Consider the following 25,419-nt stretch of genomic DNA (forward strand, 5'->3'; position numbering starts at 1 on the left):
TGGAATCTTTTAGTATCTTATCAAATTTCCACTGATGAAGAAAAATTTAATTACACTAATTTTGCCGTTTTATCGCTATGAAATTCATAAAAAAATGAAATTTTGTTACAATGTATGAGAATATAATTATTATATCGCATCGCGATAACAATATACAAGTATAATAAATTTTTATAATTATTTCTTCGATTATCATAAAAAATCATAAAGTAAATTCCTCTCACGAAGCATTTAAATCTTAATTATAAATTACACGGTTAAAGAAGCGCGTTACATATGTGTTGAAGCGAAAAAAATTAATTACGCAATAGCATGTTATTTAAGATTATCATCCCTAGCGATTGCTAGGTCACCAATTATTTTTTCTTTTTTTTTTCCCTCTCCTGTCGTTAATATATCGACTTTGTTAGGTTGACCGAGAAAATAATGGGGACCCGGCTCCTCGCTTCTCTCGCTCCGATTAAAGACGCCCTCCCTTCGTAGAACACACGAGAGAGAGAAGAGCACGCCTGGTATCCTCGCACCGTGTAATCCGCGGATCACGCCTCTGTGATAAATTAAATCTATTAACCGCGACGAGACTTTATCAGATCTTTCAAACAATATTCGATAATTTAAAACGCGCGTGTACACGATATTGTTTTATTCGGAATGGAAATATAAAAAAAAAATTTTTTTTGATATTTTATCCCAAGATATGAATCAATTTTAATTATTCAATTTAAATTTAATCGATAATTCAATTTTGTTCTCGAAGATCGTAAAATATGGTAATCATTCGATATAACCAACGTACGTAACACAAATGAATCATAATTTCGAGAATGCAACTTCATCGATATCCTTTTGCGTGCAAATATATAATATTTACGTTTACTAAATGCTAATATATATTTCTAAAATTTATTTCCGTCATGTGTTATCTCTGACATAAAAGATTTCGTATTGGCAGTTTATACAATATAAAAATGTTCAACTTTTATTACGGAACATTAGTTTCACCCGAGAGATACCATGAATCGTCGTCGATGATCGTTTTGATCGGTTCGCTATCTAGTGCGCGAGCATCGGTGCGGAATCTGCGCAAGTTTGCACGCATAAGCGATCCGACAAAGCGACATCCTAACAAGCCGGCATAGTTGATAGTCGAGCGAAGATTCCGTCGAGTCGCGAGCGCGCATATTACACATATACACACACACACACACATCCATGTACGAAGCTATCAACTATATACAAGGATAAGATATAAAGAATAAGGTATATATATATATATATATATATATATATATAAAATTTTATTACTTTACGATTTCAATCGGAAGCAAAAAGAGATGCGGTATAAGCGTCTGATTAGAAATATTTACGCCCGAGTTTCTTACTATCCGAGTTTTATATTAGATAATAATTTTTACTGATACATGCACGATGTTTGTGTTATTAAAATTTATCTATAATATTTATTTGTAATCTCTTTACAACATGTATTCACATACGTCATTTCAAACAAGGACACTCACATGTCACTTCCCTGTCATCGAGATATTTGACGTGTAATTTATCGATGAAGATATGAATGAGAGAGTTACGTTCACACCAATTACGTAATTACTTTCTTTTCAAATAATTCCTGCTAATATTTAAACGTATACCATACGCTGCTGCGATTCTTATGTGAGTTGCTCCCTGTTTTTTGTACGGATATTCTCGAGTTTCATCGTGCGTCTCGACCCCAGCATCTCGCGCGATAATCCTTTAAATTCGATATTGACGGCTCGGTTACGAAGACAATCGCTCGGAAACGATAAGAAGACGGGTGTTATCGCGTCGCGCGCTCTCAGTATATTGGTATACAAATATTTCTCTTCGTCGAATGCCAAGGCTCCTTCAATCTCTCGAGTCACGTCTTTCGCCATCGGCCGATTATTAATCGACGCGATTGTAACGAGATGCAAATGAGTTTCACGTGCGACATTGTCATCGCCAGTTTCACCAATGAAACGCACGATGATTAAATACAGGCTGCTCGATCGGAACCTGCTCCACGTGCTGATAAGAACTTCATAATTTTGTCATTTTTTACTTTGAAGCGAAGACCGAATACATTATACGGAGAATTTTAAACGGTATTGTATTAACACAATTGTGTTGTTATATACAAGAGAAGAAAACCGTGTCGAGAAATATGTATCGTACATTCTTTTCGTCACAAGTGTTCGCATTTATAAATTCTTATTACTCGATTGATGAATTTTTTCTAGCGTTTTATCAATATTATAGAATATTTAATAATATCGTATAATATTCAATAACGTACTGTATTCACGGCTTTTTTCAATTCGCTGATCACTGATACTAACGGATTTGTATGCAACATTTATGTACAATACGTGGGCTGTAAACTGTAAACTTTGAAAAGCTTGAAAGGTGAGAACAATTAGCCCGAGCAATTAGCCAGCCTATTACTAGTATTTGATTGACGTCTCGTGTTCTTAAATATATAATATCTCCTTCAAGTTTAAAACTCTCTTATTTCGATACACTAATCAACTTTGCACAACGAAACTATCATCGACGGTTTGTCTCTCCGTATCCCTCGACCTTGCGCATCGAAATTATCCAACAATTTATTCCCGGTATTACCTTATTCCATATAGTTATAATATTATGCTCACTTATATTCCTCATTCCTAATGCCGTCGTGTATTCCCGTATTTTATCGTGTCTCGTAGCTCTAAGATGGTATAAGTTCAGCCAGCTGGTCGCTGACCCTCACTCGCGAGCGATATGCGCGATGTACGCTCTTGTATAATAAACCGAATTCGATCGCGAGAGACACGTCGAGCGGACTTTTCCTAGATCTCTCTTCGCCGTCTATATCACCGGTAAAGATAGCGGAGGCTAGAGTATATAGCAAGCGCTATTGTCGTTTTTCATTCACTACTTGCGCGCGCGTAATAATTTATTCGCCCCTGGTTAAGAAAAAGCAAAACACACACACACGCCGATCGATCACGTGTCGATTCCGCGCCGAGGTGACAGCGCGCGCGCGCGCGTCATTTAAGAAATTATTATCTCCGACCTCTCGAAAACGCGGGATTCGTGCTTCCATTTTATTTGTTTGACGAATCATTCGCTGCTCATGGATAGTCTTTGTATCTATAAATACGCCCATAAATGAATAATCCAATTGTTGTTATTTTGGAAAATTAGAGAAAACTGCAATTGTATTAGCTCTTTCTTCATGTGAAGAAGAATGTCGAGAGCTTCTCGAAAATTTTTAATTTAAAATTATTCCGTCATCATCCGACATTTTATACGCAATTTAATAATCAACGATGAACACTGTATAATAATACTTTATCAAGTTAGATTTACATAAAGAACATGAAAAAGAATTTTAACGTGTCAATTAATATTAATTATATAGGAACTCGAATCAATGAAGGGAAGAAACGGTTAACGTTGTAAATTGATTGAGGAAAGGAGCGAGTAATTCGCATTTTTTATTCTTCAAAATTTGTAGAATAATTGAAAGAATCGCGTGTATCGAATTAACTCGAAGATTCTCATTGAATTTTTTTTATTTCAAAATAAAATATTTAAATATTAAATATAATATTCAAAATATAAATATTTGATAATCAACTTTTCTTTAATATACATGTGTACATTTTATTTGTACTATTCAATTGTCAGAATCGGCGAACTCTTTTCTAGTCGCTGACAATCATCGGACGCTGTGAAACGTAAACATCGGGATTCGCGACCGATAATTCTCCCTCTACCCTGTATATGTATAACGTCTGGCAATCGGGGTGTACACGTAAAAACACTGGCTTTAACTCGCCGTTCTAATTCTAACTCCACCCCCACTCTTCACGGGACTATATTTACTGAAACTTTTCCCATTCATTCCGAACACGCGATGTGTCGTTACGCGAATTAACGCGGCACGTTATCCTCCTCCTCCTCCTTCCCCCTCCCCTCCCCCACCCCGTTATTTTCGTCGCGGTTTATTTTACATCGCGGCTCATATCAAGATCGCGTTTCATAATCGCGCAGGCATGAATGCCGCGATCTAATCGCGATCGTGACATTTACCTTCCTTCTTTCGATCTGCTTTAACAAAGATCGGTGTGAATGAAATGAATATACGGTGAAATGATGAACGGTACGACTTTTATCAATATTTATAATTTATATATAACGATTAATAATATAAAATGACGATATATTGACAAAATATCGATAAAAATAATATGACTTTACAATGATTGAAAACGTACTAGTAAAAGCGATTTTATTTAATTAAATTGAAAAGTACATAATACGTATATATTAATCATACTATGTAATAATGATTGTAAAAATTTCAATTTTCTCTTAAATTTTAAATAAGTTTTTAACAGTCTTTACGTACGTATATCATGAAAAATGTAGCGCTCCTCTTATTTATTTACATTAACAGAGATTAGCTTATCTAGTTTATTTTAAGCTTTTTGAAGCTTTACATATTATAGAAAAACAACTCTCTCGGAGTATACGCTTTACGCATACGACATGATCGTTATATGTAAAATTACATGTCGAATATGCATCATGACGTTTATGTGATGTCGAACGTATGTATGACAGGTACGTGAAACAAGCGCTGGGATGACTCGAAGAGCGCTTTGTCACACGTACCATGTGCATCGTCTCTATCTTTCTCTTACATAACGTCGTAGAACGATCAAGTACGCGCGAACAGGCATAATACGTCGAGCCTTTGCGTGATCTCTGATAACGTATGCAAATTTTGTTAATATTTAAACAGTTTTTCATCGAAGCTACCGGCACCATAATTGAACCGTTAGAGTTGGTCGAAATTTTCGCCACGCTACGTAAATACGAGCGAAAATCGGTTCGATGATTTTTGCCTCGTCGAATCGCTCTCACTCTTGAATTATTTTGGTTAACAATGGTTTACAATGATCATTTTAACAAAATTATTTTAATGATGAAAAGATTCTTGTGTAGAATGATCGATATCGTGAGGCGAACATTGTAATATTGTAATATTTTTCTTGACGAATATCTTTAATAGTTGAATTTGTGGAATCATAAATATTATTCTATTTTATCATATAAAAAATAATAATATGTAGGCATGTTATAAGTGTAACATACATAGTAGTTATTTTGTTTAGTTATCAAATTTTATCGATATTTTTACAACCGTATGATCTTATTTCTTTTCGAAGATTTAATAAATTAAAAAAATTATGTGCACATATATATATATATATATATATATATATATATATATATATAAATCACATTTTTCTCGCTCATATATACATATATTTACGAATCGCGCCTTACAATGTTAATCACATGCTCGTCCGTTGTTCGATAAAAGTCGATCGATCTGCTACTCAGGGCCAAAGGAAAACATGACTCGATTATACGGAAAATAAAAATTCCAGAATTGGCGGTCAGTTATAATAACGTTCTGTCTGCTATTCGCTTCCGTTCGCACGCCTCGATTAATCGTGCTTCTCTATCATCAAGACATTACTGGCTCTGTGTATAATACGCGCATATGTGTGCATGTGTACTGCTGCCCCACATATACATATACACACACACACACGGCTACGGTTCTCGCGGAGCAGAACAGCTCGCTGTAGGGGTAAAGGGAGCACCTGTGCAAGGTTGAAGAGTACACCACGACCACTCCTTGTTTGTCGCAACCTGTTAACGCGCCGCCTGTTCGCGTTACCGGCGCACAACCCTTCTCTCTTCGTCGCTCAACCGACGGGAAAACTTTAGGGCGTGTAATCCCCGACCGACCGACCGACCGACCGACCGTACTGTGATCATCCCGGATTATCGTTCTCCGTCGTTTCTCAAATCCCGCTGTCGAAGCCGGCCGCTCCGCGGAGAAATCGATCCGCTGACGCAGATCGCTGACGGCGAACGAACGTGGTGGTGGTGGTGGAACACCCCGTATAATCGAATCCCCCTCCATCGAGAGCTTTTTTTTCCCTTCGTCACCGCGTATCACTTCAACCGTTGCATCGCATGCCGCAAAGCACTCAAATGGCGCGTATACATATAGCGCTACGTATGAATAAAAGCTGACTTAGCTTCTCGCACGCGGAATATAAGTCACAGATACGCTGTATTTTATACTTGAAATATATTGTTTATAAAATAATCGTTTTGCTTCTCATTCATACAAAGAGATGAAGAGTATACATACGGGTAATTATTAATAATGCAGGAAAAAGATGAATGTATGTGTGAAACGTCGAATCAAACAATCGGCGTTATTAATTAGTCTTTTATGTAAAGACACGCGAGATTCCATTAGTATCAAGGATTTTGTAGATGAATGGGAGAATATATATCGTTATAATCTTTATTGAAACTCTCTTATTATATTCATTGCGGAATTGTTGAGCTAGCAAACGAATCTGATACTCATGACTCCGCTTGCAAAAGATGAAACTTATTTCATATGTATTTGAGCTTGAATTAAATTGCTTCCAAGATATATACATTATGCGAATTATAAATATAAATAACTCTTGTAATTTCTAAATTTTCATACACAAGGATTATATCTCGATATTACAATTTTATCGCTCTTTGATTTTAAATTGCTATTATTTTGATCCTCCTTTACGAATAATATTTTATTAAGCTTTTAAAAGGATTTTTAAAGTGTCTGGAAAAAATGTGAACGAAAAAAAATGCTATTCAACGTAGGCCTAACATATTTTGCTGTTATCAACAGCTACATTATGTACTCGCATCGTCATCTCGGCCGTTTGCATAGTAACATCATTTAGCAACTAAATTACAAATACATACGCTATATTTTATAGTATCTTTCCAGTCTCGCGAATAGTTATATTTTTCACAATTAAAAAAAAAAAAATCCTTTCACCGGCGCGCCTGACCTTCGTCGCGACTCATTCGTATCAATAGAGATAAAATTCTTGAGCCGCAACATTGCCAACTGAATAACTTTATCGGGCGGTAAGTTGCACAATGAGATAATATGTCGAATCTCTACGTTATATCACAGAATTGTCTTGCCTTTAATTCTCGAATATTCATTTCACATGTATTTTGAATGTCACAAGAAAGAGAGAAGTCTCGTTTTGTCAAAATATATTTTTATTATTCGTCAAAAATATATTCACTGCATCGATAGTGCAGTAAATATACAATATTTATAAAATATGAATTCTTATAAATTTCATATGTTTCTGTCACGTGTAGAATAATACGCGAATAGTTAAGCATGAAAAATAGCGGAAATCTTCAAATTTAGTATTTTCGATTATTCTTATATTCAAGCGCTCAATATTTGAAATGCTAATCGTTCTATTTGAATTGAAAATAAAATACATTTGTGACGTAAAAAAAAAAAAAGACTACAATGATCTCGTTTCAATAAACTTCGGACTTTGAATTTCGTCGTTTCATATAGTGTGATTATATACACTTCGCGGGATCTTCTCAAATTTTATTTCGCACTTTTGTGCGTCATTGTTAGTGCATCATTGTGATGATGCCATCCGTTTCAAACGGGACACAAGGAAAGTCTTTTTAACTATTAAAAGAGAGAAAGTTTCGGGCGATGTGTCGAATGTACCTGCCGCATCGATCGTGTATTACGCATTTAGGACACAGTAGGTACCGTGTTTTACGTGTTCAGGACACGGTAATGGCACTGGAGTAATAATTCTCTTCTTCGTCGAGAGACACGCGCGATATGAGAAAATATGGATTTTCATATATATATATATATGATTTAAATATAAACTTCAATAGATTATATTTTAGAGATAACACTTTTATTAATCAATTATATAGTCTCCATTCTTTTCTACAATGGTTTTCCAACGATCTATAAGCTTGTCGACTCCATTTTCGAAGAAAGAACTTGGTTTTTCTTGAAAAAAGTTTGTAAGGTGGTTTTCGACAGCTTCCTCGGAATTGAGATTCTTGCCATTTAAACTATTCTGCAAAGACCGGAACGGATAAAAATCTGAAGGCGCAATATCTGGAGAATATGGCGGGTGCTGCAGAATTTCCCATTGCAACTCCTGCAGTTTTCCTGCAGCTTATTCCTTTCAGTCAGGAGATGCGGCACCCACGTATCAAGCTTGGAAATGTATCCAAGCTTTTTTAAATGACGAAAAGCGGTTGAATTATCGATGTTCAGCCTCTCAGCAATATCCTCAGTTGTAATCCTTGGGTTTCTTTCCACTAAGGCATGCACAATGTCATCATCGATGCCAGAAGGCCGTCCAGAGCGGGGTTGATCCTCCATGTTGAAATCACCATTTCGAAATCTGCCAAACCACTTTTTGACTGTTCGGAGAGCAGGAGCGCGGTCCAAATAAACGCTTTGAATATTTTTTTGTGCAATCCCAACACTCACGCCTTTCCGAAATTCATATAGCATTACATGCCGCAAATGCACCTTTCGTTCTCCATTTTTAATGATTTCTCTTATGCACAAATGAACTTATCTGAACAATGTCTGACGCTAAATTGACATAAGACAACGTCATCTATTCGGTGTAAGCAACAATTACCATACGAAAACAATAGAACTCCGCCATGCAGCAACTTAATGCCATCTATGAAAATCGGGCACGAATTTATGCAATCATCCAATATATATATATATATATATATATATAATATATTTTCTCACATATATATTTATTATGGCTGCAAAAATTGTAGGAGGATATCGTCGGATAATATTTTACAAATAATAAATCATTCCACAAAGTAGAGCTTTGAGTAAGAAATTGAATTTATAGGGTGTAAAATTTCATATTATTGGTATATCTTTTTTTCTAATTCTCTGTGAATTAATCCATTTTTACACAATAATGGCTGATTGTAACATGAATTCTTGAAATTCTGCAACGAAATTGAATAGAGATATAAAATCGAGGAATTGCGTCGGCCAAGTACAATATTATAAATCATCGAATATATAAGGCGCCTACGAGCTTTTCTCTCGGGGGTTGGAGAGACAGAGGGGAAGGAATCGCATTTCACCGTTACATTTTCACCGCGTTAGCGATGGATCGAAGCAATTAACGCTATCTGCTTCAATACGGCATATGTTTGCAAGAGATAAAGGAATCGCTTTCTATTTCTTAGCTGACGTCACTGCTGATTGTAGCATGCTGCATATACGAATACAGAGGCTCCTTTAATTACTTTAATTACTTAAGCATCGATGCTTTACGAACTTTGTAGAAAGAAAGATCTATTTTATTTCATTTGTAATATATAAAATTGCGGTTATTTACTCTCTTCGAAATATTCCTCCTCGCGATAAATTGTGAATGTTTTATTATTCGCGTATAAATTCTGATAAAATTATTTAAAAGATATTAATAGAATTCTTTTAACACATAAATGTACTTAAATGCCGCCGTTTTTTCCAACGTTTTAATTAAAAATTTCGACCCATGCGCTGTTTATCTTCCATTTTAATCATTTATAAGAACAGAATCGAGTTCACATCCCACTTTTTATCTTTTATCCTAAAATCCACATATCTTTGATATTAAATATCAAGTTATTTCATAACGCATTAAATCAATTTCATTAGCTCTACCGTTCCACATTTTAGCCATTTTTATTTTTAAAATGCGATATCTCTGTATAGCCCTGTTGACTCTGATATTTTAATATTTCACGTTTCATCAAAACCGTGTTAATATTGACGTAATATATACGATCGTTTGTTAATAAATGTGATAGCGGCATAGATAAAAAATTTTTCTTCTTTTTCGGAAAAAATACAAGGTTCATGCATGCGTGCAATCCTTACGCCATTCGCAAATGATTAATATCCGTGCGTGTCAAGGGTGAACGAACGTCGCGCGTTTGTCGCGTCAATCGTTGATAGTAAAATTGTAGACGCGACAAATATTTCAATTCATTTCGCTAGCACTTGCCATAGGCAAAACAAAAGCAATTTTAATACATAACGCACGGTGAATCATCGCGATTAGCGCGCCGAGTTTTCGCGCCGGTTGCTCCCTCACGAAACTCTTCGCCTCGCTGGATCATTTCTCTCACGCACCGCCGTATCGTTTTCCCCGTCGCGGGAGAAAAGATAAGTGTTTTTTTTTTATTTTTTATTTTTTATTTTTTTTTATTCGATGTGCTGCCACCGCGAGACGATACACGCGTTGCCTCTGGTGGGCTCTTTCGTTGCCTTTCGGGCTTAGTTCGCGTTAATTACTAAACGAAAGAAAGAAGCTTTTTAATACGTATTGCTTCCTCATAGAGGAAGCTTTGTTTTCGTGACAAAATTTTTTTTCGAGTTTTCTATACTAATGTGTTTAGAATGTTCCAAAACGTCGAAAAATCATATTCCTAAAAAATGTCTGTATGTGTGCGTGTGTATGTGTATGTGTATGTGTGTATGTACGCAATATATTGTACAACCTCTAACTTCCGCAATTTTTGACATGTCGGGTTAAATTTTTTTACATGGATAGAGTATCAGTCAAGGATGATTGGTATTGAATTTGGTGAGAATCGATGAAAAGGTTCATTTTTTATAAAATTTTTAATTTTTTTTAGAAATCTCTGTATACATTGTAACTTTCGCAAATTTTGAGATGTCAGGTTAAATCTTTTGAAATGTATAATATATAACGATTATATAAAAATAAAAAAAAGTGTGTAAATTAGAAAATAGCATATTGCTTCTTTATCTTTTTATTTCGTTCACGAAGCTACCTCTAGGAAGCAAAAATTGAAAAAACCGCATCCTTAAAGCAGCTTAAGCTTTGTAAAATAAAATGATGAGGAAACAATGTGCAAGTGTCTAATTTGCACAACTCCACTTGTTTTTTTCTATCTTTTAAATACAAAAAAATAAGACACGTCAATTTTTTTATTTTAAGCAAAAATATAAGAAATTGATAATGGGCTCTTTATGAATAAAGCTTCAGAATAAGCGAATAAATAACGTTAATTCGAAGGAGATTTTAACATAAGAAATTATTTTGATTTAAAACTTAGATTGGAAGTTTCGAAATTTTTTCTTCAGAAGAGATTTGGCATCAGATTCACAAGAAATACTGATCTAAGTCTAGCTTCTATTTTTCTGGGAATATTCTATTTATCTGTTTCGTGTTGTTTATTGTTAGTTTTGCAATTATCTCGTTATCTCGGAATAATGTTTTTATATGCGTATCTGTAAAATGTTTTATCTGAGGTTAGAAAGGCAAACGATTAATGAGACTTCAATATTTTTTTTTTATATTTAACTCTATTTAATATTTATTTATAATATCTCTAAAAAGTCCTGATATATAAATATTTCACTTTTTAATTCTTCGATAAGATAAATACATGCTGAAAAGAATTTTAATCGAAATTAAAATTAATTTTTAAAATCTAAAAAATATCCCAAAAAAAGAAAAAGAGATGCACGCCAAGTTAAAGAATTGATATTGCAATTTATATTCGTGATGCGCGAATTCATTGATCCAGATTTTATTTTTCACTCTTAAAAACACTCACCGACTTAAATCAGTTCCCTTTCCCCTCGAAACACTAGTGATTTATTTGTGGGCTTGACACATTTAATTCGATCGCACTTGTAGCTAATTTTATACAGTATATCAAATTAGTCTCGTATTTATAGTATTATATAATATATCGCAGAGCCGTGCCTTCTCATTTATCAATATTCTCGATTACCTGTATCATTGCGATTTTAGAGAACGTATTGCAAAATTAATGTCAAATCTCGTTTTTTATATAATCCATCGAAAATTGACGCAACTGACAATTTGATGTCAAATAGCAAAAAAGAAATGATACTTACAAGAACGTACAATTTATAGATCAGAGTAATCAAGTTTTATTCAAGTTTTACAAGTTCATTAACAATAATATTTTTTATATTAACACAATAAGTAAACGATTAATTTATTGTATATTTATTGTTAGGTTAAAAATTAACATTAAACGTATAGCGACTAATATATTTTAACACGAAGAGGAATGTTAAGGAAAGTAACTAAAATTAAACTGCTTAGAAAAAGAATTATTTTTCAAAAGCGAGTTTTACGCAAATTTCTTTTTGCTCAAATACTTCATACACAGTATGGTATGCGAGAAGAACTTGTATCTTCCTCGGTACTTGAGACGTCTCCTTCTTTGTAAAAATCTATTCTTATCTTAAGAATTTTTTCTACAATATCTGACCTTAATTATTATCTCGCTAAAACTGATTTTCTTATAGAGCGAGGTTTTTTTTTCTTTCTTTCTTTTTTTTTTCAAAAACCAAGATAAATGTTCTCTCTCTTTCAAGCATGCTTGCATCTGTGTATGTTTACCGCGGAATAAAAAGATGTTACGTTTTTTTTAGTCCGACTTTTACATTATGTTAATTAAAAATTTACAGTTTGCACCACGAATTAGCTCGCCTCTCAGTAGTGCTCAATTATCAATTCCAATTGAAAAACACATTCTCTCACACACGCGTACACACAACGCAACGTCGCGCATGACATCGTTCCCTTTTATTCCGCTTGAAAGCCGCAATCTCGCAGTGGTAAACGATTCGACACTTTGTTCGCCGGTCCATGGGCTCTGAAGCACACGCGGCGCTTTGCGAACTTGTTCTCTCGTACGCACGGCACCGGAATCGATATATGAAAGTGACACGCGCGCGAGAGAGTTTCCATTGAATATTAGGTTTTAAAGCGCGGTCCAGTTCTGTCGCTCTCCGTACTGTCATGTTTGTCTATTATCGCGCTTACCCATAACGCGAGCGTTATGGGTGAAACGCGTTAAATTCAGAAACCGCGAGCGAGATTTGTTTTTACAAATAATAATAAAACAAAGTGTCTCTATCGGTTGATGTATAATTTTTTCCTTCAAACAAAAAAAAATGCTCGTGCAGATCTTTAAAATAAAAAGTGCATTTAAATTAAACTTGACGACGTATATAACGTATTACTTCTCCGATGTATTGTTATGATATTATATTCTCTGCTTTATGAATATGGCAGAAAAATTACACACGAGAAAGTAAAAGCTTTAATTTATAAATATAGTTTATTGTAAATTAAAGCTTTTTAATTTCAAATTCTCAACGAATGTTCTTTTTATGTTACAGTGTTCTTAAGATTCCATCCAGTAATTTTGAAGACTTGCCTCTTATCCAAGACGTGGTGCCACAATGGGTCGAAAAAAGATTCAGATTTCACGTATCACGGACGAACGAAATCGTCAGGTAATTCTAGACAATGGCTCTTCATTTATATATAGTTTAAGTTAATGTTATTATTTGCAATTTAAAAATCTTTTGCGTTTGATCTTTATAAAAAAATATCAAAAGGATTTCAAATATCGCATATATATCAATATTGTAAATAGATTTTTTAATACATTTCTTGCTTTCCTACGTGAAATAATGACAATTTATAAATAACAGATTACTTGAATAAAATGTACATAATTATATTATATCACAATATATATTTTCTAGACTTAAAATAAATATATACACACTTGATGGATTTTCACATAATTATTGATACAATCTTATGTAACGTAACTGATTAGGTAACTAAACCGACGAGGAATCAATTAATTATCACGAATGTGAGGTATTAGCCGCATTCAATCTACCTCTTTAATAATCTTAATAGCTTAAGGCTTAAGATCTCGCTGAAGTTCACCTTCGATGCGTCCCTCTCTCCTTTATGTGCGACAGGTGACCTTTAACAAGAGGAAATTCGGCGTGATGAAGAAAGCGTACGAATTATCGGTATTGTGCGACTGCGAGATTGCGCTGATTATCTTCAGTTCGAGCAACAAGCTGTACCAGTATGCGAGCACCGACATGGACAAGGTTCTCCTCAAGTACACCGAGTACAACGAACCCCACGAGTCCCTCACCAACAAGAATATCATCGAGGTGAGTCCATTTATCCGTTACGGATTCTCAGGATGAAATGAGGATGCGCGCCAACATGAATCGAATCCTCGCCAAAAAACATCCATCGCTAATTTTTCGCATCAAAAGTTTTTTCGTTAAAATCCCGATTAAGGAAATGTATACCTTATGCATATGGTTCCAAATATGCCAAGGTCATAGATATACAGCGATATCGAATATACAAGATATGTATATTAAGTGTTTGAATAAAACTAGAACTGAAAAGATTGTCAATTCTATCAAAATATATTAATATATAAATATATATTTGGTTTATAGATTCTTGTGTGTGCAAATTTTTTAAAGAATTCTCTCGAGGAATCTGATTTAAATTTCAAAGATATAGGAGTACAAGTAGACAATAAGATCAATTTTATACATATTTATGAATGATTTATATATTTATATACTTTGATTTAAGATTTATAATTTATTCTATTGGATATCAAAATATTTTTTTTAAATCAGCAATCGAGAAAAAATGTAAAATACGCAATGTTCTGAAAAAAATATTAATTATTGTAGTTAGTTACTATACTTCATGGCAGATTTATTCGTGCATACAAATTAATTCGCTATTTCACATAGTTAAAATAATGTTAAACAACCAAACAGTTTTCTTAAAACGAGTTTCTTTGCATATACATTTTTTAAATTTAATCTCCGATTTTTTACATGTAAATAGATCTTATAAGGAATTACCGACGTTTTAAATAGTCATGCATCTTGCGCGTATTACATTTGTTGAATACAGTCTCGTTTTGATGGGGGAGCGAGATGCGATCTCGTTTTTTTTTTTTTTCTTTTTCCCTCTTTCATGCACGAACATAATTGCGTTGGGTAAACCGGGTATAGAGTAAAAAGCGCACGCGCACACATACACACGCGTGCTTGGTGTTAAATTAATGTGCATGTGAAGGTTGAGTGCCCTCGGGCGGTGTGGTCACGTGAACCTGTCTGCTGACACTTGCAGGCGCTCAACAAGAAGGAGCATAAGGGTGCCATGTCTCCGGAGAGCCCGGAACCTGACGCAATCGAATACAATCTTACCCCGCGCACCGAGGCCAAATACACGAAGATCGACGAAGAATTTCAGATGATGATGCAGAGGCACCAACACAATGGCAGCAGGGTAAATATCAAGTTTCAAATGTCAGTCGGCAAATTTATATCTATGCAAAAGTTATTTTTTCTCTCTCTTTTTTATTATATATTTACTACAATATATATATATAAAACTCACGTTGCGTATGTTGACGAACGACCTATATGTGTTCAATATTTTCATATTTTTACAAAAGAAGGATATAAATAGTACTTGGATCTTTTTATATAATGATTTTCAAGCCGCGTCAAGTGTCGCTAAAAATGTCGCATCAAAAATATTTAAAAATATATTATTTATGTATGATTCCGTCCATTTATATCAAGATTATTCAAACAAATTAATACCTTAAATTCATCTTTGTCAAAATGACTGACATGTGAATATATCATTTATTTAAAATCTTATTATCATATAAAAGATACAGATCAATTTTTCTAAATGCGATTTGCACTTATTTTTGTATTCATTTTTCTAGAGAAAAATAAGACATATGATTTAAGAGAATGTATCTTTTTCCAACTCAGTATGAAAAGTTTGTATGTGCGTGTGCAGTAGACATTAAAGTAATTATTAAACACTTTATTATTTTAAAGTATACACATGTAATATGTATTCAAAAGTTTAAAAACATATTATATATATATATATATATATATCTCAATATATTAAATATAAAAATTGTTTTTATTTATTATTTAATATTATTTAATTGCTTGACTTATACAATTGTTTTTATATAATATTTTGATTTTATATGCTGTACATGAGAAGAATTAGATATGAATTTATATGTAATTTATATGTGTGTATATGTGTCTATATATATATATATATATATATATATATATATATATATATATATATATATATATATATCATTATGTTTCATAAAGTTGTAGCAAAACGTATGCATTATCAAATTAGAGATTTGCTATAAATTGCCCAGTAGTGCTTGTATCTATCTTTGCTGCAGATATTATTAATTTGCATTGTATCGATTGTGATTGCAGACAATCGGACAATCGAGTTACACGCTACCAGTATCTGTACCAGTGAACAATTACGGCGAATCTCTACTTGGATCTAGTCCACAGATGGCACATACCAGCATCTCTCCACGTCCGTCATCGTCCGAGACGGATTCAGGTAACTTTAATTAGAGACAGAAAGCCGAAAGGGAGCAAATTCCTGACGTTTTCGTGTCAAATTTGCGTCTAACGTGTTCAATTCATCGCTGTATAGTGTATCCTCCGGGAGGAATACTGGAGATGAGCAACGGCTATCCTCCGTCAGCGTCACCATTGGGTAATTCGCCTAGTCCAGGACATTCGCCTGCGCTTGGGGTCGGTGGAAGTAGCGGAAATAAAGGCAGCAATCCATCTAGGCATTCGCCACAGCCCCCGCCACCGCCACCACCGCCCCATCCTCACAGGGCTAACCTTCGAGTAGTTATACCGACACCGCTCACACAATCTCTCTCTGAAGACACTAATTACGATGTAATTGTTTTACTATTATTGGTTTTAAACAAGTGTTAAATAAATAATAATTGCTTGATCGTAATATGAATTTTTCGGAAGTCACAAATTGATCGACTCTACTTTTTGAAAATTTCTTAATTTTAGCACATACGATTAGCGTTCTAGTACTAAAATTAAAAGATTTTCAAACAGCAAAAGTAATCTGTTTGATTTTTAAGAAGTTCATATTTCACCCTTTGTTTCGTAATCATTCAATTTTTTTGCATTTATAAGTTAAAAGGGTGTTTGTCCAGTTTAAAACAGCATTAAGTTGAGAATTAGATTTTAAAAGAAATGCAATTAAAGAAAGAAGTTCTTATTTTTATTTCTTATCAATGATGTTTTTAAAATAAGAAAAATTATATGTATTAGCTAAATTTTTAAGTTTACGATAAATTGCGCATTTATTTACTTTCAGAATGCTCATACGCAGTCCGCATTGAATACACCGGTAGTAGCGTTACAAACACCAACAGTACCACCCGGATACTCTAGTTTTGGACCAACAGATTACTCCTCGGATCTCGGGAGCCTTGCAACTTGGTCTCATCAGAGGTACGTTGATGACTTATCAATGTATTCGGCAGCCACCATGTCCAGCATCAGGTAAATCATATTTCATAATTATTGTTATGAAAGAAAGCTACATATCCAATTGGTATAATATGCTTTTAATATTATTATATAGTTATTTTCTTCATACTAGTTGTTGATTTTAAAGATTAAGCTACATGTTAAAGATTTAAGATTTTAAGAAACATTAAAGATTTAACTACATGATGTTGATTTTAAAGATTAAGCATACACAATATGTATATAAAATATTATGCATATTTAAATATAGATTATATATTACAACAAATAGATTCAACAAATTTAGATTCAATATTAGCTTTTCTCATTATTATTTTCATAATTCTTATATATATTATATAATCTATTTTTTTTTCTTCTCTTTGTTTATTTATTTTTAATTCACATATGTATATATTACTTAATACGAAATAATATTTGTGCACTTTATTCTATCTATTACGAATAGAGAATAATAAAATTTTGACCACTGGAGCGCTATAGTTTTTTTCGGTTGCAATAGTATTTAGCATGTCATATTACATTGTGAATGTCATTATTGTTTATAAATATTTATGTTGTTTGCTTAATTAAGTTACAAACTATTATGTCGCAATACATACATCTTATCAAAAGTACATTTTCATGATTTGCATCATGATTTGAGTAATTTTTATTTACACTTAATCAACAATGTCACAAGTAAATGCAGTATTAGAAGACAAAATCGAAAATAATTACAGCTTCTTGCTCGATTACATTATTATATTACAAGAGCATTCGCATACTTTCCTTTTCAATTTTTAACCATTTATGTATGTATCTTCTTTTCTTAGTATTACAAAATTTTTTCGACATTACAGTGGTCTTCCTCACCTAGCCGTATCAAGCAGTACACCACCACCATCCACATCGCCTTTACCCGTAAAAATAAAAAGTGAACCGATAAGTCCACCCAGAGATCCGCACGGAGGTAATAGCGGATCCAATGGCGGACCTAGCAATGCCAGCAGTCTACATCATACGAGCTTGAACATCGGTCCTTCGTCCAGTACCGGTCCACCGCCGCATCACGTGTCTCATCCGGGAGGCCCTCAGACACTGAACCTAGTATCAAGCAGACCGAGTAGTAATCCACCTCCGTCCCATTCGGGTAGCATAACGCCGACAAATCTACCGTCCCCGGGTAGTGGTACGGTTGGTGACATTAGAACGAACCATTCTAGCGGTGGCGGCGGAAACGGAGGAAATAGTTCAGACTACGAGAACGGACCGCTCATGAAACGCTCGAGAATCACGGAGGGTTGGGCGACTTAATGTCGATCGAATTGTTGCACTCATCAGTTGTTTGATACCTCCTCGACGTATAACGACATATATAGTGCTTGTGAGTTCCAGTATAATTAAAAACAAACTCCTTTTAAAACGTCTTTGAGACACGTGTACTATCGCGATAACGATAGCTGTGAGGTTGGTATGTTTCCCCGCCGTAACTAGCGCGGAGTGGAAAAATCTGTTTATATTTTGAAGCCGACATACACAAAATATACATTTATTTGAAGAAGAAAAAAAAAGAAAATACGGTGCCATAATGTTGAAACTTTATATATATTATATATATGATAGATACATATATATATATTTTCATGTATATAATATGAAGTGTTGTTTGTATATATGTCATAAAATCCGTAATAACTTTCGCGATATGGCATTGTGTCCAACGATGCTTGTGTCATATGAAAATCTATGCGAAGGAAAACAGTATATATATTTTAGGAAATAATACAGTACCCAATTGTGAAATTTCTGAAAGTGTAATTCTGAGAGAGTCTAAAAGAGCTTGTGAAGAAATCTACACGTAGTGTAAGATTTATAAAGACCAGAAAACTTTTACCATTGCAATTCGTTGTTGTTTTTTATGGTATAGTAGTCAGAATATATGCCATAATCCGTTAATATATGATCTTGCAAAGATATTTATGCAATAATCATTTATCTTTGAGAATAATTAGTTTGTCTTTGACGAAGATATGCTTAATACAGCAAACTCTCTCTTCCTTTTTTTTTTTATTTGATCATAGAATTTATATCGATAAATAATTTCATATTTTATTTCATATTTGAATCTTTATTTTTTGGACTAATCGATTAATTAATTTTATTGCTGATGTGAACTTATTAACGGTCTATGGCTAACTTCCCAAACATGCGGAAATCGGCTGCTGTACTCAAATTATTCATGATATTCTATAGAACAAGATTCGAAATTAATATATATTGAGTTATGTAGTAATGTGAGATAGATAGATAGGCATATTATATATAGTGTTGATTAATAAAAAAAAATATACACATACATACATACATACATACATACATACATATATATATACATGTGTGTGTGTGTGTGTGTATTTTTTTACACATATATATACACACGTTATATACATTTTCCACAAGTATTTTGCACATTTGTATAAAAAAAAATTGTGGAGGAAGAAAGCTTGTAAGAACTTTGCAACCCTTGAAGCCTAAAAATGTGTAAATGAGAGTTTATATACCACAGATATATGCCATGTACTAAAAGTGTGATTAAACAAAACTTACTGTAAGAAGAATTGAGTGATACTAATATTAATAACTTTAATCGTAAATTTTTAAAGAAACCGAAATTACATCTACAAAAATACTGCTTTTTGTATATTTGATCAGTTTTATGTATAACTTGTAGTTTCTTAAATATACACAATTAAAGTTTTTCAGAAAAAATTAACCATACATAGAATATGGAACGATTTGTTTAAGAAAATAGAAATTTTTTATCGTACACAAATTTGTTCTGTGATATACAAGAATTTATTATAGAAGGGATTATTCTTTTCGATATTATAAAAACTCGACAGCTTTTCGGCTAATACAACTGTATTAAATATACACTTAAAAAATATTTGGCAAAACAGGGTTGCAATTGTGTAATGATATAGAATTACCTTCTTCCTAAAATCAGTGAAATGAAAATGTGTTAAGACGGTTTCAATGTATGTTTCACAATCTCAGGATGTATCCTGGTGAGAATTGCTCTCTCTTTCTCGAGAGTTGTGTTTGATAAATTATTGTAATTAACATACTAATGGAATACGCAGGTATATGAATGAATAGTGCCTGGCACCATTTGTGGCCCTCCTGTTAGGATGCTTTCCCAAATCATATATGCAGTATAATTTGTTAATAAAGTCTTGAAAATAATAAGCTCTACTTAAGCGCAATATATATATATAATATGAGAAAATGATATATGATGTTGTAAGCTTTATAATGTGACTTTTTGACAAATAGTGTGGGAAGGCAACCTCTATATTGTAATCGAAGGTTGTACAGTGATATACATATAACCCTCGAGATATATTCATTTTGTTTATTAACGCATATTATAAATGTTTCATATGACTGTACGAACAATCAATATGCGGAAAATGTAATGCGTATAGTTACTAATTTTAATCACGAATTTTTAAAATGATCACAAAGTGCAATCTCTTAGCCAACACTTTTTTATCAAATAAAAATATAAAGAAATTGTTATTTTTCATAACAAAGAAGTGAAAATTAATGTATTAAAGATATATATATATATATACACACATATATATACATATATATTAATGTCTCCACTAGTTACTAAACTTTTCCTATTGAAAAAATTTATTATATTTAATTGATATTTAATTGTAATATATTCTATTCATATATATTACAGAAAAGATAATCATATATAATTAATTCGCATCAAACGCTTGCAAATAAATTTATATTTTGAAATTTAATATTATATTTAAATGATATGCATTTGATTGATACATTAAATGGGAGGCCATTTCTTAACGTTTTATCAGGAATATTATATTGTCTATATTGTGATGTTTTCTTTTAACTCTGGATATAAAGATAAAGAAATCATTAAAATTTCAGTTTTGTATCGGCATATCGCATTTAATATTAAAATACCTCTATATTTATCTCACACAGATAATTCAAATTAGCTTGACGGAACGCTACACAGAATCCAGAACTTGTTAATCCTTTCTCTGAAATGCCCTATTGTGATATTGAAACTGACATCATCTTTCTGCATAATAGTCCATCTAACAATAAGATCATTTGGGTGTTCCAATGTCAACACTTGTATAACAATCGCAGTGTGATGTGAAAAGTGTGAGCAGTACTTTATATGCAAGGTTTATATATGTGCTATCTGATCTATTTTACCATAACATACAGTAATAAGATGATACATAGCGAAACCTGTAAGAATAGACAATTTGTTAAATGTACGTTAAGTACATGTGTACGTACACTTCAATGTATATTTTTAATATGGAATACATGTAAGTTATATATATCTGTGAGAAAAAAATACGTTGATGTAATTAAAGATGTATTCGTCTTGATTGGCACAACTAATGACAAAAGATAAATTGTTATCAGCATTGCAGAATAGAATGAAGATTAAAAACCGTGTGATTATATTTGACCTACAAGTATTTGGGGACTATTTTAAAGTCATTTGGAACATATAATGAAAGAGAAATTTATTAGTCATTCTAAAAGAATTTCATATCCCGGTGATTCAAGAAGTTGTATTTTTCTAAGTAAGTTTCTCTCTTTTCACTTAGTTTATTTGGAGGGGAGAAGGGGAATAATTCAAAGCATTGTTTATTTATAAAATTGTGCTAATTTATGTGATATGTATTATTTACAAAAAATTATGATCGTTTACATTGTATATTCTAAATACTCTTTAGTTAGTACCGTGAATTATGATCGTATAGTTGTGCCTCAAGATTTCGACGGATATTCAATACGTAAAAAAAATAATGATAATTATTGTAGTTAAAAACTCAGAGACTATTGAAATTGTTGGAATGCTGTGAACGAAATGGACCATCGTTAGAGGAGCCATACGCATAAGATAAACGAGATCTACGGATGATTAGACGTTTTATATTGCAACGTAAGCTAAGATTGTTTTGGGGCAAGGCCATCATAGGCTTTAGGCGAATGTTCGCAAATAATCGAATTGCAATGCACATGGCACAAGTACCAGAGATCACTATAATAATGTAGCAAAATAAAATATAAAATGTATATGTACTAGCCACAACTGTTGTCACCACAAATAAATAAATAAATAAATATATATATATATATATATATATATATATATATATATATATATATACAATTAAGAGTTTAATACAAATTTTAGTACTGGACATATCTGTAATGCCAAGTAGCATCACATTTTTAAACATCATAACAATAACATCATTTTACTGTTACTATCTGTATTTGTGCATTTTGAAACTATACACGAAAATGGTATAGCCTGTTTGATACGTACACGATCACACCAAAAGTTATAGGATCTTTTACATATATATTTTTTAACATATTGTTATCACATTGATCTTTTTTTTCACTTAGTTTTGAAATGCACTCTGTAAACAGATAAAGTATGTATGACCAGAAGAAAAGAAGGGAGAGGGGAGACATACTTTAAACATTATATGTAGCATATACACACGTATTTGTATAATACAGTTTAAAAGAGAGAAGTTGTGTTTAACAATTTCTCAAATTGCGTATCGTACTATTGCGATTAATTTCAAGACGAGTTACGCATTGTACAATGTATAAATTTTAACCGAAACTGTATGTATATTTACGCATACATAACACACACATTTACACACATACACAAAACAGATTTGCATTGTGCATACACCGAATGTATGCATATATGGATATATATGTATAAAAACTATTATATAATATTATGTAATAGAGAATAATGACATATACACACAATATTATAGTCGTGCGTTATGTTAGCTGATAATTGCGAGAATAAAGGAAAGTAATTCATATAGTGCCATCATAACTGATTAATTAAGGGAATACCGATTTTACGTTTTAAGTAGAGAGTATGTCGTATACTAGAGAATATTTGAAAAAAAGAAATACAAAACGTTACAAGACAAAGACTCGGTTTATGTTTGTAATAATAATAATTAATGATGTTTGCCAAGTTTGTTACATAAGTACGAAGCCATTGAGAGATATTTTATGTACTAAAATCTTTTCAAGACATACTTTATCTCCTTCTATGCACATTCAATGCCGGACACAATAGTACTTGAGTGTGCGTAAACACTCGCGCAAGGAGGCGGAATTAAAAAATCTCCTCGTTTGTACGTTATATACCCTTGGTGCTCGACATTTTACCTAGTTATTGTTATACGTTTATTATTATTGAATCTGTATGACCATGCTACCATATCGCCTATTATTGTGGTCAGTATAATCATCATCGTCTCAGAGTTAGCGATAAATAATGATTATTTGATAACGCTCTGTGTACATCACACAACATACATTCAACATTGTAAAACACATACACATTGTGGTTATATTTCAGTGTATCAGCATAATGAATATGATTATTACGATGTTGCCCATAGAATATACATTTTACTTGGTTTTTATATTTGGCAGTATTTTATTTTAGTATTATTCCACATATATGTCCATCTGTGTAATTTTTTCAACGTTCGATTCTTGTAATTTGTATACGTGTAGAGGGTATGAATTCATTTTGTATATTATTATTATTATTTGTACTTTAACAAAGAGAGAAATCATTCAAATTGTTTCTTGTAAAATCGTAATTGTTCGCATGCAACCGTTATGGATTTATTTCGCGATTATTTGTATCATCGAAAATTTGTGCGATATTTTTCTAATTTGACATATGTAACATTATACGCTTACTCGATTAGTTTCTTATCATAGAAATATTGCTTGTTAATACGTAATACTAAATATCATTTAAATAATTTTTTTCGTAACTGTATAGCATTGTTAACATATGAGAATAACGCTATGTTTTATATTAATTATATATTGCGTTTTCTTTAAAATCTCTCTTTTATGATATATATGATTTAATGTTTATCAAAATAACTTCATTAAAAACTATAGCAGGCAACTATCTCTATAAATAATAATCGAAATATATCTAATCTCATATTTATACAGCAAAAATATAATAATTAGAAATAATTGTAAAGTCAATAGTCAATATTACTTGATGATGATGATTAATAATATAACATGCCTTATCAGATATTTTTTCATACTGACATTTTAATTTGTTAAAGAAACATATAATCCGATAATATACTTTAAAAAAATAAATTTTCTATCTACTTATTTTCGTTACTTTAATGTTCAATTATTATTTATTAATATAATTTCGATATAATTTCATATACTATTCTAATCTTTATTTATGATAATACATATTGTGCAATATGTTTTCCTCGAGAAAAGATGTGTAATAATATATTTTTAATATACATTTTTCTTGCGTGAAAGTTTGTGTAAGCTATGATATTTTTGTGACACTGAGGACTCTATGATAATTTGGTTCTAGTGAAAGTCTGTATCTCAAAAAGAAACAATGATAGGACAGAATTTTGAAATGCTTAATGCGTAATAACTTTTTTTTATCAATAATTACATCTTAAGAAATGTCTCGCGCGATTGCAAATTTTTCGCGAGTGACTGATATATGTATGTAATTACGTATTTTACGTTAAATACTTCAAGAGACGGAAATGATAAGCCACATGTTTCGAAATTTTGAATCTACGTATCTGTAAAAATATGCGTTCACAATGATGAGAAAAATTGCAGAGATTATATATGGTTGGTTTTTTGAATATGTGCAATGTACAAGTAGAACTGCCATTGCATCAACGTATTTTTATGTTAAATTCTACGTTATTATTTAATCACATAGCAGAGCTCGGAAAATTCTATTTCACGTTATAGAAAAATTATATATATAATTTTGTACTTAAATCTGGACCGTAATATACATGATATTTTTTTATCTATTAAATACCTATATCTCAATGAGATCACGGATTATATACACAAATATCGTCTAACAGATATCGCTCTAACGAGGAGACAAATCAAGCGTAGAGATCTTTTTTCTTTCGTTTTACTCACTAATCGATCTATGTTAATGATTTCCGCATAATGTACATAATGTATCCTTCAATCTTTGATTCATTCTTTCTTCTCTGGACAGTAAAATGAACAGTTAGCTACGTGTTCTAAACTTTAGAAATCTCAACCAC

At 32.3% G+C, this 25,419-nt stretch overlaps 1 protein-coding gene across 6 annotated transcripts in view; it reads left to right on the top strand.

Annotated features, from left to right (window-relative positions):
* Positions 1-22,586, top strand: part of Mef2 (myocyte enhancer factor 2) — a 69,025-nt gene extending 46,439 nt beyond the window's left edge. For 4 of the 6 annotated variants that reach the window (XM_070309047.1, XM_070309049.1, XM_070309050.1 and 1 more), the window contains exons 2-8: positions 13,181-13,297; positions 13,781-13,984; positions 14,979-15,137; positions 16,124-16,259; positions 16,356-16,612; positions 17,052-17,239; positions 18,070-22,586. In XM_070309047.1, coding sequence (XP_070165148.1) covers positions 13,244-13,297; positions 13,781-13,984; positions 14,979-15,137; positions 16,124-16,259; positions 16,356-16,612; positions 17,052-17,239; positions 18,070-18,523 — 1,452 coding nt within the window. In that variant the 5' untranslated portion in view covers positions 13,181-13,243 and the 3' untranslated portion in view covers positions 18,524-22,586. The remainder of the gene's footprint in view (positions 1-13,180; positions 13,298-13,780; positions 13,985-14,978; positions 15,138-16,123; positions 16,260-16,355; positions 16,613-17,051; positions 17,240-18,069) is intronic. The other 2 variants (XM_070309052.1, XM_070309051.1) reach the window with 2 other exon arrangements.
* The last annotated feature ends 2,833 nt before the right edge of the window (positions 22,587-25,419 follow it).

The sequence above is a fragment of the Polyergus mexicanus genome, unplaced genomic scaffold (assembly GCF_030449975.1).
Source record: "Polyergus mexicanus isolate NDT 795.1 unplaced genomic scaffold, iyPolMexi1.0 SCAF_16, whole genome shotgun sequence".
In the NCBI taxonomy this organism is placed as follows: domain Eukaryota; kingdom Metazoa; phylum Arthropoda; class Insecta; order Hymenoptera; family Formicidae; genus Polyergus; species Polyergus mexicanus.